The sequence below is a fragment of the Myxocyprinus asiaticus genome, chromosome 24, assembly GCF_019703515.2.
Source record: "Myxocyprinus asiaticus isolate MX2 ecotype Aquarium Trade chromosome 24, UBuf_Myxa_2, whole genome shotgun sequence".
Classification (NCBI taxonomy): Eukaryota; Metazoa; Chordata; class Actinopteri; order Cypriniformes; family Catostomidae; genus Myxocyprinus; species Myxocyprinus asiaticus.
This window is the reverse complement of record NC_059367.1, coordinates 1,260,295-1,276,393: the sequence shown is the minus strand read 5'-3', so window position 1 is coordinate 1,276,393 and position 16,099 is coordinate 1,260,295. Positions and strand designations below refer to the sequence as shown.

Here is a 16,099-nt window from a genome sequence, read left to right as displayed (position 1 = left end):
TTCAAACACGCGTTTGGAGCGATATACACACTCACCAGAATAAACGAGGAAAACTCCCGCAGTGAGTAGAAAGGCTTACAGTTAATAAAGAGCGCTTCCAAATTAGGACAGCACGTCCTCTTTAATGTTGTTACATCTGTACACCAACTTTCATTAATGTAAAAGCATGTTCCACCGCTCTCGTTTTCCCCGTTAACTCCGCGATGCGATTCGCTCTGAACAGCTGAAAGCCCGGCAGATGTAACGCGCTGTCTGGAATGGCTTCACTCAGCCAGGTTTCTGTGAAGCACAAGGCAGCAGAGGTTGAAAAGTCCTTGTTTGTGTGGGTGAGAAGATGTAGTTCGTCCGTTTTGTTAGGAAGAGAGCGAAGATTCACTAAGTGAATACTTGGCAGTGCTGTTCGAAATCCAGTTTGACCAGCGCACCGGCTCGTCTCCCTCGCCTGAGTCTACTGAACAACAAAGCCGTGCCTGCAAATAAAATGTCTAGAAAAACATCTGAATATTCAAAAACCGGGAAAAAATGGTCTGGTACATGCTGTCGAATGTTCAGCAGTTCGTCCCTGGTAAAACTGACTGGAAAAAGATTACTAAACACAGGACAAACAAACAAAAACAACAAAAGAACTGAGGAGCTCCACACCGAGGCAGCCATCCGTGGCGCCATCATTATGTGTCCATTGCCATCATATAAGCAATAAAAAAATTTATGACTGTTTTCTCATACTTGTTTGGTATAGAAATTACCTGCAAAACAGAACATAAATCAAACAGGAACATAAATAATTTTATTCTGTATAAGGCCACATCCAAATCTTGTACCATAAATGGATGATTTCGAAAACTCTCTCCTTTACCGCAATAATAAAAAAGGATGGGGTTAAGAAAGTGAAAACGGCGTTTTCAAACTCGAGCGGATCAGTGTGGATGTGACCTATGTTTATCCCTTGTGTTGTGCTTGTTTTGTATTAACACATTTTGTATTCCCGGTCAAAAATGACCGGCCCACTAAGATACGTAAATATATAAATCTCTCATTTTGCATATATTATCACAAGATACTGCATTAGATCTTTTTATCAACTTCTTTTTTTTAGTAATTATGACAGGTTTTGTGCTCCTTTTTTGAAGACACACACACATATATATATATATATATATATATATATATATATATATATATATATATATATATATATATATTTATTGATAAAAAGATTCATTGAACTGAGCTCATACCAGGCTAGTGGGGGGCACTCCCTGTACAAATAAATATATAATAATTGCATTTATTTTGTCTCTGGGCTTTACAATGCATATAGCTGAACCTACCAATTCATAAATAATTATTTTTAATTTGCTGATAAATAAGAACTGTTTCGTTCTCATCATTTGCACATTTGTTATCACAACAATTATATTCAGAGTTGATTAAACCATAAAAAGATGAGATGTGTTATATATCGTTGTAAAGGTCTCAATTAGCAGATTTGTTTCACTCAGAGGTCAAACTGCAGTGAGTTTTAGTGTATGAAATCCCCACAGACACACATAAATATAATAAACAGTGTGTTTTTGTCACATTTTTCCTTATTACTTCCTGAAACATACATATAACATAGACAATGACATATCATATCTTACAGCAGACCATCCCGATTCAAACGAGCCCAAACACAACATAATATGATGAGGAGATCTTGAAATATTCCTCGAAATAAAGAGTGTACATGGAAAGATGATGCACAAAAGGTGTTTGTGTGTGTGTGTGTGTGTGTTTGTGTATGTGTGTTTGTGTGTGTGTGTGTGTGTGTGTGTGTGTGTGTGCGCGCGCGTGTGTGTGTGTGTGTGTGTGTGTGTTTGTTTGTGTGTGTGTGTGAGTGAAATTAACCAGCTCGAGGCAAAAATGCCCCAGATATTTAAAATGTATTCCAGGTTATCTAACATTTGATTTATTTCATATTATTGTATTCTAGGACAGCGTAGGTTTAATATCGGTTTATTGCTTCTGCAGACACTTTAGTGACCGGTAGCTGTCAAATATCCACATTGTCTCCGATGCAAGTTTTATTGAACATGTAGTTAATATAAAGTGGGTTTTGATGGGGGAAAAAACAGCTCTGAAGACACTTCCAACAATTCCAGTGATTACTTGTGATGGTAACCAGTAGATTTACCAAACAGTATATAGAACTGTATAATCATAGGGAACGGACAATTTTTTTTATTGAATGAAATTGAATTAAATTAATCTTTGTGCATTATTTACAAATACTTTTGTATTTGATTTCAATTGCAATTTGATTTTAAATTTAAAGTATTCATTAAAATATCTGACATAAATGCTATATAGATAATCTGTCCTCCAGTGCATCTGCTGTGAAGTGTAAGGTGACATTTTTTTAAATTACAGCGTGCATTTAAGAGGGTTCTTTTTTCCCTCATTGAGCATTCTGCGGTGTGCCCTTTGAGTCATCTTGACTGGACGGCCACTTCTAGTGAGAGTACCTATAGTACTAAATCATCTCCATTTATAGACAATTTGTCTAACTGTGGACAGATGAATATCTAAGCTCTTCGAGATAACTTTGCAACCCTTTCCAGCTTTATGCAAAGCAACAAACCTTGATTGTAGGTCTTCTGTGATCTCTTTTTGTGATGCATGGTCCACGTCAGCAGATGCTTCTTGTGAATAGCAAACTCAAAATGTTTGAGTGCTTTTTATAAGTTAAAGTTGCTCTAACCCACACCTCCAATCTCGTTTCATTAATTGGATGCCAGGTTTGCCAACTCCTGACTATGGAAGCGTAAGCGGTAGTTCTAGCAGGGAGACTCCGCTCCCCTGCCTTCATCGCCTCAGGCAGGATCTGACGGTTCAAGCAAGCATCTGAGCACTGAACCATAGGATGTGGTTTACGGCAAATACAGCGTTTTTCTACATTTGTAATAATTCCAATTGTCCAGAGTTTAACCTGGATCTTTATTTGGGGGTCTTTCTCAGCAAATATTGATACGTACATGTGATTAATTTGATTAATTAATTGCCATGTCATGTAATTAGTTCGATTAAAGATTTGAATCAATTGACAGCCCTAGTGTTTTCATACGGTTAGAAAAAAAGCTTTTAAAAGAAAAGAAAATCATTTAGTGGGGGAATACTTTGCCCCTTAATAAAAACATTAATTTCTGACACACTTTCACTTTAAACGATATACTCTTGTACTGAACACACACTCGCACCAAGACAAACCACTAAACAACATACAGCTGAGTTTTTCCACAAAGTATCCAGTGTTTCCTGACAGTGACCTACAGCAAGAGCATCATACAAACATCTGATCAACACTGTAGTTTTGTGTGTGTTGCTCACCTGTGTCCTGTCTGAACTGATGCATGGACTGCAGGTCTATCACGTAGGGCACTAGCTGTGGATCCACTTGCCCCAGTATGACGGTTCCTCTCGCATCGCCCTTCAGAATGTTTTCGATGTGATGACAGACGGCGGCGCTGTACGGCCTCCAGCGACTGTGTTCATTCAACCATTCCCAGACCACCACACGGGCCATGCTCTGAGACAAGTAGCCCATCCCCGACCCCTTCGACACCACAACGCCAGAGCCAGGTCGAGCCATTTCAACTCCAAATATAAAGGAGATACTGCTCCTTAATGGAAACACATTGTGTTTTCAAATATGAGCTGAATTTTTCCAACAACTTTGTCTTGAAAACCAGGAATTGTGTGTTCTTGTGACCAGTTTTACACAATCTAAACTGCACAGAGCGTTGTTGAGGTCAACACAAGTCCTGCAGCAAAATGAATTACAGGCTGTTCCATTTACATGAGGGATTCGTTACTGTAATTGAGTTTGCCCAAATAAACGAGATTAGTCTCTAGTATTCCAGCTCTGTCAGTAATCATGGTCACTGAAGTAACTCCTCTTCACTTCAGAAGAATAATCCACGATTCTTGAACCAAAGAGAGTAGATCTGAGATATCTGAGAATATCTATTCTTTTAGTGACCGTCAGAAAACCCTGAAGCCACGGTCCTTGTGTGGTCCTGAGGTTCAGTCTGGTCTAGATAGAGTTGTAGATCACACAGCTCTCAAAAAGGACTCAAAGTTTCTGTCTCCACATTCTGAGTTCTGGAGCATCTACTGAAACAGACTACAAACAGAGACAAAACTCAGACCAATAAACAAACAACAGGAATTCCCCCAAAACTAGGTATTTTTCTAAATAATGAAACCCATCAGACTAACATTAAACCTACCATGCTTTATTATCATAATTATTTTGATAATTTACCATCGGCTGTCATGCTCTTTTGTCAGCGATGTTGCTCCCACCTGAAGGAATATTCCGGGTTCAATACAAGTTAAGCTCAATTAACAGCATTTGTGTTAATTGTGTTAATGAAAGATATTAATGAAATAAGTATTGTGAGATATCTCACCGGTCTCTGTGACCGCTCTAGACTCTGTAAACAGCAAACAACGCTTTCGACCTGTCAATCATTTTGCACCTTCTCATAGTGATGTCGTTGCAGCAAATTATTTGAGGCTTAATGCCATTTTTATGCCATGTTGTTCATAACAGGTGTCAGTTGAGGGCGCTATTCTGCTGCTGTTGTTTTTAACACTTCTGAGCTAATTCAACTGCTCAGCCTTGTGGAAGTAGAATGGCTAAAATCGCTTACAGCATCTTTAAGTTTGATTTTCAAGATGCTAAATGCTACTATTGATCTATACGTCCTTTAATAATCAATATTTAAAAAACATATCTGATTAACAATCAAAAATGGCAAAACAGGGGTCAGGGGTGAACTGGGAACAAAAAACGAACCTGTCGAGTGGGGGGTTGGGGTGGTGTGGGTTGTGGCAATGTGTCACGGCACCATTTCGCGGCCCCCTTCATCATATCGCGGCCCACTTTGGGATATTGCGGCCCCGTTTCGTGGCCGGCCCACTGGGAAAAGTCCCGGTTCTCCCAATGGCCAGTCCACCTCTGCCAGGGGTTACACAACTGACAATTCCAAAAAAGCCCTAAAAAAACTAGGATATATTTCATGGATTTAAAAAAATTAAAAATACAATTTACTTACTGTTTGGTAAATGGCCATCACAGCCCTTTAGCCTAGGGAAAACTTCTTAAATGTTCTCCATAAATGTTCTTTTGATGTGTTTTTTTATTTTTTATTATACAAAACACCCCTGACATTAAAATAGTGACAAGTGTGTTTCATTTAAATTATTAGATTGTATATTAATTAGGGCTGAGTGTTAATTCAGTGTGATTAATTATACTAAAAATAACGTGTTAAAAAAATGTACGCAATTAATCATGTACCTGAACCGCAATAAGGAATATTCCTTATATCTGAGTGATTCAAGATTGGAGTACCACCTGTTTTCTCCGGGGGGCAGTAAGCGAAACTCCAGCTGTATAGGCAACGAGCAGCTTATACAGAGAACAAACCACACTTACTGACAGCAGACAAAACAAGATGAGAACACGTTCTTGCATTTAAACAGCTTGATGGAGTGCAAATCTGAAGGCAGGGATCTCAAGACATGTTTTCTAAGTTTCAATCTACGTATAACTTGACACAGCGAGCTAAAAATGGAACATTTATGACACGACACAACCGAGACGCTCCAAAACGTGTACATTGATGAGTCCTTAGACAAGCCCTTATAATACATCTCAGACTGATTGATGAATTCAGTTGCAAAATGGATTGCTGTGACCTGTAGGCCAATGATTGGCTTATGTTCAATAATATGCAAATAAACAATATATTGCATTCTTTTTTAATGCTTTATTTGTGTACCAAAATAATGTAATGAACTTTAATTATCTGCATTATTATTATTATTTATATATATATAGTTTAAATATAACTATTTATAATGATTACACCATTTATACCATTATATATTTAATTATTGTTATTTGAGGGGCTTTCTAAGCAAATATTTATGTATGCGATAAATTGTGATGAATTGATCAGCATACCATGTAATTAATTTGATTAAAAATTTTAATCGACTGACAGCCCTAATATTAATATATATCAGTCTTTTAATGTTTTACTTTTTACTCATTTCAAAACTATATTTGACTAGGGCTGGGCAAAATGACTTTATGTATCATGGACACGACATAAAGTGCCGATCGATAGAGATTTTACTATATCATGTGTATCGCGATATGTAATTATCCATGTGCGCGGCGTTTGCGTGTCTATCAGTGGGCAGGACTTCACGTGAGACTGAAAGAATGGAAGAAACTTTGACCGGGTTTGAAAATTTCGGCAAATTTATTGACATTCACCTTGTCTTTGTCGCTTCATAAGCACTAAATATGCTTCTCATCTGACATGTGCATCTGTGTTTCACATTAGTGTTGCACGAAAGTGCGCATGAGTATTTGTGCCCCAGAAACAGGAGATTGCGTCACTCGCACTACTCAGTTCGGCTTCTCTCGATATCGCGGCGCAGACCACAAAACTTACGAGACCCATTTATTTATTTATTTTAAAGCGCTATGGAGGAAGTCAAACAACTCAAACGCTTCGACATTCGACATTCTAACCACCACTGACAGAAAACAGATACAACACTGTGTCATGTGGCAAAATAAAGCGTTTTAATCTAAACATCATCACCTTTACTAAAATTCTGTTCAATGATGTTTGATATTAGGAAACAAACCGGTCATGTTTGCCTACAGATATTCATATATTCTCTATAGAGATGACTTCAATCATTAAGAGCCTATTTTCATTGGATATTTTATAACTTATGTATTATTTTCTTTGTTGCATTGATTTGAGAATATGTTGAGTTTCTTGAGGACCGTTTATAATAATAATAATAATAATAATAATAATAATAATGGTCAACAACATATCCGACTGAAATTATGTCATAATGTGAAGTTTAGCGTTATGTTAAGGCTGATTATAAACCAAGTTGAGTGTTTGTTTGTTTGTTTGTTTTTTACTTTGACTATGTTTGTCAAGTTCCAAATAAAGAGAAAATTTAAAAGAGGAAGTCGTTTTTATTTCACTGTCTGGATTATCCAAAATACAAACATAAACATGGTTATTTATATAAACCAATTTTCGTTAATTTTCCTGATATATATATATATATATATATCGTGATATTTATCGTTACTGTGATATATTCACATCGTGATATAAGATTTTGGTCATATCACTCATCCCTCTACATGTCAGACAAGTGTTTTCAATATGGGGTCAATGGACTAAAAATCACAGTATTTTCTTAAATATAAAAATATCTTTATATTTATTATTTATTACGTGTATCTATTTATAAATGTGGTACATTCATGATCTGTTCAGCATTATAGAGGGGGACAATGTTTGTTACATTTATTCATGAAAGTTACCAAAATATGTATATTTTTTATATTAGGTGTTCCAGAATCAGAAAACCCCTTTACAGACCCCTAAAATACTTTCAAAATAAAAATAATTGTCAGTATGAATCGTACGGTCATTTATACTATTGCGTATTACAGGTCAAAGGTGTTTTAAAATATATGGTTTTCTAGAGAAATTGTGAACATTTTAATGTGCACATGATTGACAGAGAGAGAGAGAGAGAGAGAGACCTCTACTCCTGGTTCCAATCAGTCCTTTAACAAACCCTTTCCTAATAAAAGATCCATATATGATCAGTACTCAAACAGTTCTGATGTTGACACAGGCTGTTACAGTGACTGTGGTTTCAGTGTCTTGGTCATATTATGCGTATTTTCCCGATTACACACACACACACACACACACACACACACACACACACATGCTGTTTCCACATCATATCGAGGTCAATATGCATGAGGCAAATATCCCGTGTGTCTATAAACCCATGAGCCGCATCCAAAACCCGAATCGAGCGGTTCCGTTCGCATTTGCCCTTAAATCAGTTCTATATGATCCCTGTTGAAGCCGAACATCTGTCTGAGGTGCATTTCACCGGCCAGGCGTTTTTCTCCATATGGGCTCCAGAATTTATTAGAACATCGCATCCGGAACCAGCAGTGCCAATTTGTCCCAATAAAAGCGATAGGTGTGATCGACGCGCGGTTATTCGGTATAATATATAACATGACGGAATCCACAGGACACACATGTAGCCATGTTGATGTATTCAGTCCATTTCTTAGAATCTTGTGTTTTAATGCGTATTTATTTTTTTCTTTATTACAGGCATATCAGTGTTTGTGGTACCTCAGAATGGACACAGAAATCAGCAGTCAGGAGTCACTCACCTGTCACACGAGTCGCCGCCGTTCCGTGACGATGAGCATAAATGAAAGATTGAATTAGTTTAGTCTTTCTAACACACATTTCCGTCACTAGATCAACAGAAGACAATCCGCTGCTGTATATGAGCTGTGTGCTGTTGCTCGTGTTGTGCGCATCCTCCACCGCGCGACTGTTGCACGAGCATCACTGTGTGTGTGTGTGTGTGTGTGTGTGTGTGTGTGTGTGCGTGTTTGTGTGTGTGTGTCTGTGTGTGATTGTGTGTGTGTATGTATGTGTGTGTGTTTGTGTGTGTGTGTGTGTTTGTGTGTGTGTGTGTATGTATGTGTGTGTGTGTGTGTGTTTGCGTGTGTGTGCGTATTTGTGTGTGTGTGTCTGTGTGTGATTGTGTGTGTGTGTATGTGTGTGTGTGTGTGTTTTTGTGTGTGTGTGTTTTGTGTGTGTGTGTTTGTGGGTGTATGTGTGTGTGTGTGTATGTGTGCGTTTGTGTGTGTGTGTTTTTTTGTGTTTGTCTGTGTGTGTTTTGTGTGTGTGTGTGCGTGCGTGTTTGTGTGTGTGTTTGTTTGTTTGTGTGTGTGTGTGCGTGTTTGTGTGTGTGTGTGTGTGCGTGTTTTTGTGTGTGTGTTTGTTTGTTTGTGTGTGTGTTTGCGTGTGTGTGCGTGTTTGTGTGTGTGTGTGTGCGGGGGTGTGTGTGTGTGTGTGTGTGTAAATCAGATTTTCCGCTCAGACGGAGTTCATACATGACTTCCAACATTCAGAGATCCTACTCACTCTAAAAAAATGTACTAACCTGAGAAATATTTACCTAAGACAATTTCTGTAGGCACAATCCTTAAAGTCTTGACTACAAAAAATAAATAAATAAATAAATAAATAAAATAAAAACACCCAATATATATATAGTTTTATATATAGTTTTCAGACACTGAAACTATATCGGGTCATGTTGTCACACTATATGGGCTGAGTTGTGACATTGGAACCTGCCATTAAACAGTCTATATACTGTAGGTTTTTCAGAAAAGTTAAGGCTATTTTTTAATGAAAGAGTACAAATGTAAAAGGCATTGTGCGCAAACGGGTCATTGACAAATATGGTTGACCGAGGTGAAAAAAATGTGAACTGTTGCTCTCGTGTCCTATCATGAACGCACACAGGAGATCAACGGTCAGTGAACATTTTCACTAAATAATACATTAGATTTCAGTTTGTTTCTCATCAAATCTTATCGTATACTTTCATAACAATCATGAGTCTCATGGAATAATTTATTAGACTTCTGAATTATACTTTTGTGTTCTTTTGAAGCTTGAAGAGGTGGTCACCATAAACTGCCATTGTATGACATCACTGAGCACAACATTTATTCACAATTTCTCCCTTTATGTTCAGAAAAAGAAAGAAACTCATACAGAGTTATAACAACACAGGGGTGAGTAAACAATGACTGAATTTACATTTTTGGGTGAACTATCCCTTTAATGATTCAATGACTCAAATTTGTCGCCACCTCCTGGCAGAAAGATGTAACATACAGTAAATGAATCTGAACGAATCTTTTTGTATCTAGTGAGTGATCGGATTCAAAAGAGCCGAGTCAGTGGAATTAATTAAAATCCCTGTCATCTCACATGTTGACATTGATAAATAAACTGAAGAACATGATCATCAGGTTTTGATCATGTTAGCTCCAGTGCATGTTGTCATAAAAGCAAAAAGGGGACATGTATACCAAATACTCCATTTTTCAATTAAACTTTGCACACAAAGTGGTGTTTTGATAATATAATTTGTATTTAAAAACATGTTAAATTATATATGTTTAATACATACGATCTCTTTTGCTGACAGGTACTAGTATTTCCTTTTGGAAATGCAAATCGAGTTCATACATTCATGCATTTGGTTTTGTGGTTATTATGTGACATAACAGACAACACACAGCCAAAACTGAAGATTATTTTATTTGATGAAAAAGCATAAAAAAATCATATATAAACTGGAGCACATAATGGATGGATCTATCAGTAAAGTGAAGCTGAACAAGTAAAAAGTGTCATTTAGATCAATGCCACATCATTTAATGCCAATGTCAAGATCAAAGTGTTTATTTCATTTCCCTGTTTGCTTTTATGCCGATTTGTTTTGCTTTTTTATTTATTTATTTTCCTCAAGAGTTTCTTCACTTTGGGATGAGCACAGATTCTTTTGCCGTTGAGATGTATTCTGAAAAGCAGTAAACATTCAGTAAATATACAGTAGCAAATTACTCATAACTGTCTGTCATCTGTGTTTAAACACTCACATCACTGCATCGATGTCACAGACACCATATTTCGTCTGTATCTCATATTTGGAAACTTTCAGCAACATTTGTCGGGGAATATTCTTTGAAAGCTCCACACAGCATTTTGGAATGGCACCTGCAGGAACAAAACACAATCTGTTTTCAGTATCTCTGTATCTGTGAAAATTAAAGGGCTCAGATCATGAGGAATCAAATATTCATTGCTCTTTTGAGACCAAAAAGTGAATTATACTCCAATTTAACTGTTACTGAAGGAAGAGGCAGGTAAAAACGATATGCTAATTACTAAAGTGCTGTTTCTCATTTCATAATGGAAGGATATATATTTTTTAAAACCTCTTGTGCATTTTAGGGTTCGTTCAGTGTCATATAGTGGGTGGAAAATGGTCGTGAAAGAAGCTAAATGAATAGTTTTGGATCTCAGGAGAAATACGTAATTATATGGCTGTTTTAAATCCTCTTGCAACAAAATTACAGACTTACTGGAAGAAGTCTTCAACACATTAAACAGGAGGGACACATTCATGCACTGCCTTAAATTATATATGGCAACAGGTAAAAAAAAAAAATCCATTCCATGTTTTATGACCTCATGAATCTCTAGCCCAGCAGCTGGGACGGGTGCATGTCAGAGCGCATAATTTTATAACACAACTTTTAAACTAGTATATTCAGAGGTCAAACTGAAACCAGTACCAGTCACCATCCATCTACATTTATGGATTTGGCAAAACACATTTTATCGACAACATCCAAGTTATTATGCATGCATTTAAGTTTGCCAGACCTTGTCGTTGCTGGCACTCTGTCTGTCAGTTGAGTTACAATACACAGTAGAATATGGTGAAATATATATATATATATATATATAATACTAAACAGGATTAAAGGGGTCATGATCTTTTGACATATAAGAGATAATTGTACTATAAAAACATTTTCAAAATCAAAATTTCAGAACTGAAAACGTCCTCCTTAAAAGAAAAAGAGCATTTCAAAAGTCCGCCTATTTTTCGTCATTGCACCCTTGGCCCCGCCCACTGGCGCTCAGTCAGTCACACAGGTGAAGAGGAGAGAGATGCGCCTCTCATGGGAGATTCCTCCAAAGTGGACTTACACAGGACACCTTCATGTGCCTGTCTAGATTGAAATGTTTCTCTACATAAACATGCACAGACAGACGTCTTTGACCGCTTGGTACATATCTCGGGCCGCTTTTAAAAGACGCGGTGTCAAGTTACAACTCTGCAGAGGAGAATGCATTGTGGATGCGTTCTTTCGCCCATCTGCGCTATTTTCAGTTGTTGGTGTATGAAAACATGAAGGAATGATACTGGAAATTGGATGTGGATGTGTCTTCAGCGTATTTTAGAGTGGATTGTATGTTCGGCTCATATCATACGATTCAAGCTTTGCAAAGGAACTGTTATTGACTATATGATAGTTTATGGTGCTGACATCCTGTTTACACCGGGCGCGTCCATTGAAGCGATGCAACGGCTTGAGGCTGTCTACACCGACACAAACTTTCTAAACCGTTTATTTGTGTTGTTGGCAGTAGTAGCGCCAGTGCGTGCAGCACAAAATGGAATGGGACATCTGTTTACTGTCTGCGTGACCCGCCGCAACGGATATTTCCATGGTAGACCGCATCATTGATTATAACGGGTTCTATTGCTTTTGACGTGACTCTCGCATCCGGTGTAGACAGGCTGTGAGTGTTTACAGTTGTGTTTGAGATGAACAGTTAAATATATACGTATGCAATGTGTTGGATGTGCATTATGTGTAAACCCTGACATTTAGATTTATGTTTTGTTGCTTATTAATTTTCTTCCGATTGAGTTTAAAAAATTTGTGGGGCTCTATTTTGTACGATATTAGCCAAACAAAACAGTGGGCACTTACACTGAAGTTTTAAGGAGGCGCTTAAGCCGAAACCGAGCGTTTCAGACAGAGGTCCAGAGACAGAGTGGAAAATGAGCATATATTACTAAATTATGAATGTTTTGGTGCAAAAAAAAAAACAACTATTCTAACATTATCAGTGGACCTCTGGGAAGATAATAAAACTATTAAAAAAATAATAAAAAAGACCATTTCAAGACCACTTTAAAGGGATATTTCACCCAGAAATTAATGCAAAAAAAAGTTTTCAAAGATGACAGAATTTTCATTTTTGGGTGCACCACAGCAGGACGAGGACAAATCAATGCAGAACAATCTAATCTCGAAGTATAGATCATCATTATTCTTATAATTAGCATAAAGAAGCACAGAGTATCATCAAATTCATCATATCATCATACACTGATTTAAGCAGTGTTTGGCTCTCAGTGAATGGTGACTGACCTTCAGTGCTGGTGAGAATCGCCGCGCACAGGACGAGCAGCAGAAGAGAGGTGGTTTTCAGCTCCATGGTTCAAACAACAATGAGACTGAATAAAAGAAAATATTTACAGATGCAGTTTCCTGTTACCACCCCGAACCTACGACCTGTCTGAACATATCACTACGTCAAAGAAAAGGCTTTAACAGATTCAGTGATAAAATATCTGTTTGAAAAGATGTTTTCCCAACCCCACCTTAAATTCACATGCAAGTAAAAGTAATTATATTGCACTGACCTTTTGCTGATCTGGTATTTACGTGCATTCTTCCGTTACATGACGAGTGATGTGCAGTTCAGATAGTTTTATAGCTGAATAGTTGTTCATTATGTGTTATCATGTTTGATCAGCTGTGTTCAGGGGTGGAAAGAGCACTGAAATATCATACTCAAGTAGAAGTACTGTTACTTCCCCAAAATGTAGTTTGAGTAGAGCAAAACTTCTCAAGTAAGAGTAAAAGAGTAGCTAGTATTGAGTACTGAGTTGCAAAAAAACCTATGCCCCATTATAATGAACACTGTATGCCAACTTTTAAAATACATAATTTATCTATGATAAACACTACATGAATCTGATTCCAAAAAATATAAGGGAGACATGATAACAGAAATGAAGATTAAATAGTAATTTTCAATACACTGATCACCATTTTAAATTGTAATGTATGAAACAGTTACATTTTTTTTTTTCTCCCAATTTGGAATGCCCAATTCCCAATGTGCTTTTAAGTCCTCATGGTTGCATAGTGATTTGCCTCAGTCCAGCTGAGGACAAACCCAGTTGCCTCCGTGTTTGAGACCATCAAGCATCTTATCACATGGCTTGTTGAGCATGTTGCCATGGAGACATAGCATGTGTGAAGGCTTCATGCCATCCACTGCAGCAACCAAACTCAACTCACCATGCACCCCACTGAGAACGAACCACAAGAACAAACCGACCAAGAGGAGGTTACCCCATGTGACTCTACCCTCCCTAGCAACCGGGCCAATTTGGTTGCTTAGGAGACCTGGCTGGAGTCACTCAGCACACCCTGGGATTTGAACTAGCGAACTAGTGAACTCCAGGGGTGGTAGCCAGCGTCTTTACCACTGAGCTACCCAGGTATTATTAAGGTATACATCTGATCTGGTTTTAACACTTCCCTTATGCTTTTATGACACATGTCCACTTTTGACCTCCAAAAACGACCCTTATTATGAAATGACAATGTTATTCAGTACTATTATTATTGTCCAGATAATGTTTCTGCCTTGGAAGAGAAGACGTCTTCTTAAGGAATTGTATCATTTGATAAAAAAAAAACCCACATAGATCTTAGTATATATATATATTTAAGCATATATGTACATACTCAAAAAAATTCCATCAGTATTTGGAAAAATATTTAACATATGAAAACTGCCATTTTTTAGTATTTTAAAATATATGTTGCATATATGTATGAGTATGTGACTTTTTATATCAGTGAAAACCATATATAAACATTCAGATTTCTATATTGGTGAAAAAAAATTCTTCTTTAAATATGAAAATAAATTTATAATGAATTTATTGTTAATGACATCAATAATATAAGTGATCATGCTAGAGCTTGCCCTCTTTCTAATCAAGGTTTGGCAAAATATCACCAAACTTCTTGTAATAATATTATCATTCATTTTAAGGTGTGTTTGATTGTACAGTAGTTGTTGCATGTCTGACTGGTTTTCTATATAACAGAACAAAAGATTTCTTAGTCATAAACCAAAACAGGTTGCATGTACTTTCGATTTGCATCAGTCCTTTACTTTCTCTTTTACAGTATATAATTTTTAGACATTTGTTGTACTTCCATGTGAATGAATTTAATAGAGTTTAATATTACATGCATTTTTAAGTTCAGTTCTACATTTTAAAGTAATTCCAAAATATAAATATAGCTGCAAGCAGCAATAAACGAGGTTCAAGCTATTAAGATCCTTTAAGTACATATGCAACTGATATTAAGTATTAATTAGACAGTCCATTAGCACCTAAAACAATGCTAAAGTGCCTTAATTTTCAGAACCATCATGCTAGGTAGCACGGAAATATGGCATTTTTTACATTTGTGATTGTTTTTTTTCTTTCAGATTGACTTCCTACATAAGTGGCTAAAATTTGGTGATAATATCTCATTCCGTTCAAAAGTTATAAACATTTAAGTAAAAGACGCCACACCCCATTTGTACATTTTGGAGTACCGTTGCAAAGATGAACCGAAAGTTCAAACTTTTTTGGATAATTATTGATATTGGGATGCCAAAGTATCTCTCTTCACTGGTTCCGATTGGGCAAATGGCCTAGGACTAGTTTGAAAAAGTAGTTTCTTTAAATAATCTTAAATATTTAACAAACAATTTGATACACACCAATGCTTCTTGAGGCAAAGTTGTTTAGAATAAAGAGATCGATCATATGGTATGAATAATGTGTGTCTGTGTGAAACACAGTCGTAAATACAACAATTTACATGAATGAAAAACATGATAGCGCCTCCCTGTGGCCAATATTTTTTACATATTGCACAGACCTCTTTGGCCAGGAGACAAATAGGCCTACCACGTTTCATTCCGATCGGCCTTTTTTAACTCGAGCTAATAGCTGCTGAAATTTGATTGGTCGATGGCAGACTGTTTTTAAAGATATGCGACTGTCCTCATAGACTTAGATGGCATCATGGAAAAAGACACTGCATGCAAAATTTCAAGTTGATTGGACCTTTGGTTCCAGAGTTAGAGCCATGTTTACGTTTTTAATTATTATAGCGCCACCAAGAGGCGTTGAGTCATACCTCAAAGGCAAAGAGTTTTTGTGTCTTCAAAATGACCCCATACATAAGTGTACCAAATTTGGTGGTAATATCTCATTCTGTTCAAAAGTTATAACCGTTTTCGTAAAAGTGGCCATGTACGCTACGTACGTTTTGGCGTACCTTTGCTACGATGAATCGAAAGTTCAAACTTTTTTTTAATAATTATTAATATTGGGACTCCAGAGAATCTTTCTGCATTGGCTTGTTCTGATTGGGCAAATCGCCTAGGACTATTTCGAAAATTTTATTTTGCAAACAATCCAA

General features: G+C 36.9%; 3 protein-coding genes across 6 annotated transcripts in view; all 3 read right to left on the bottom strand.

The window, feature by feature from the left end:
- Positions 1-8,446, bottom strand: part of LOC127414557 (E3 ubiquitin-protein ligase DTX1-like) — a 68,261-nt gene extending 59,815 nt beyond the window's left edge. Inside the window, exons 1-2 of one of the 2 annotated variants that reach the window (XM_051652669.1) lie at positions 8,306-8,446; positions 3,370-4,165 (exon numbers count right to left, since the gene is read on the bottom strand). In XM_051652669.1, the coding sequence (XP_051508629.1) occupies positions 3,370-3,631 (262 nt within the window). In that variant the 5' untranslated portion in view covers positions 3,632-4,165; positions 8,306-8,446. The remainder of the gene's footprint in view (positions 1-3,369; positions 4,166-8,305) is intronic. The other variant, XM_051652670.1, reaches the window with a different exon arrangement.
- LOC127414591 (fatty acid binding protein 1-B.1-like) overlaps positions 1-16,099 on the bottom strand; it is a 932,240-nt gene that overhangs the window by 828,047 nt on the left and 88,094 nt on the right. The window lies entirely within an intron of this gene.
- Positions 10,238-13,059, bottom strand: ccl27a (chemokine (C-C motif) ligand 27a). The gene is made up of 3 exons (XM_051652730.1): positions 12,962-13,059; positions 10,607-10,724; positions 10,238-10,527 (listed from the first exon to the last, which is right to left on the bottom strand). Exons 1-3 carry the CDS (start codon positions 13,026-13,028, stop codon positions 10,455-10,457), a joined length of 258 nt encoding a protein of 85 aa, XP_051508690.1. The 5' UTR covers positions 13,029-13,059; the 3' UTR covers positions 10,238-10,454.

Bases quoted from the DNA above. Each gene is read 5' to 3' on its own strand.
- ccl27a (XM_051652730.1), bottom strand. From the start codon at position 13,028: ATGGAGCTGAAAACCACCTCTCTTCTGCTGCTCGTCCTGTGCGCGGCG. The intron at 10,725-12,961 runs GTCAGTCACCAT...TTGTTCCTGCAG, and splicing joins GATTCTCACCAGCACTGAAG to GTGCCATTCCAAAATGCTGT. The intron at 10,528-10,606 runs GTGAGTGTTTAA...ACTGCTTTTCAG, and splicing joins TGTGACATCGATGCAGTGAT to AATACATCTCAACGGCAAAA.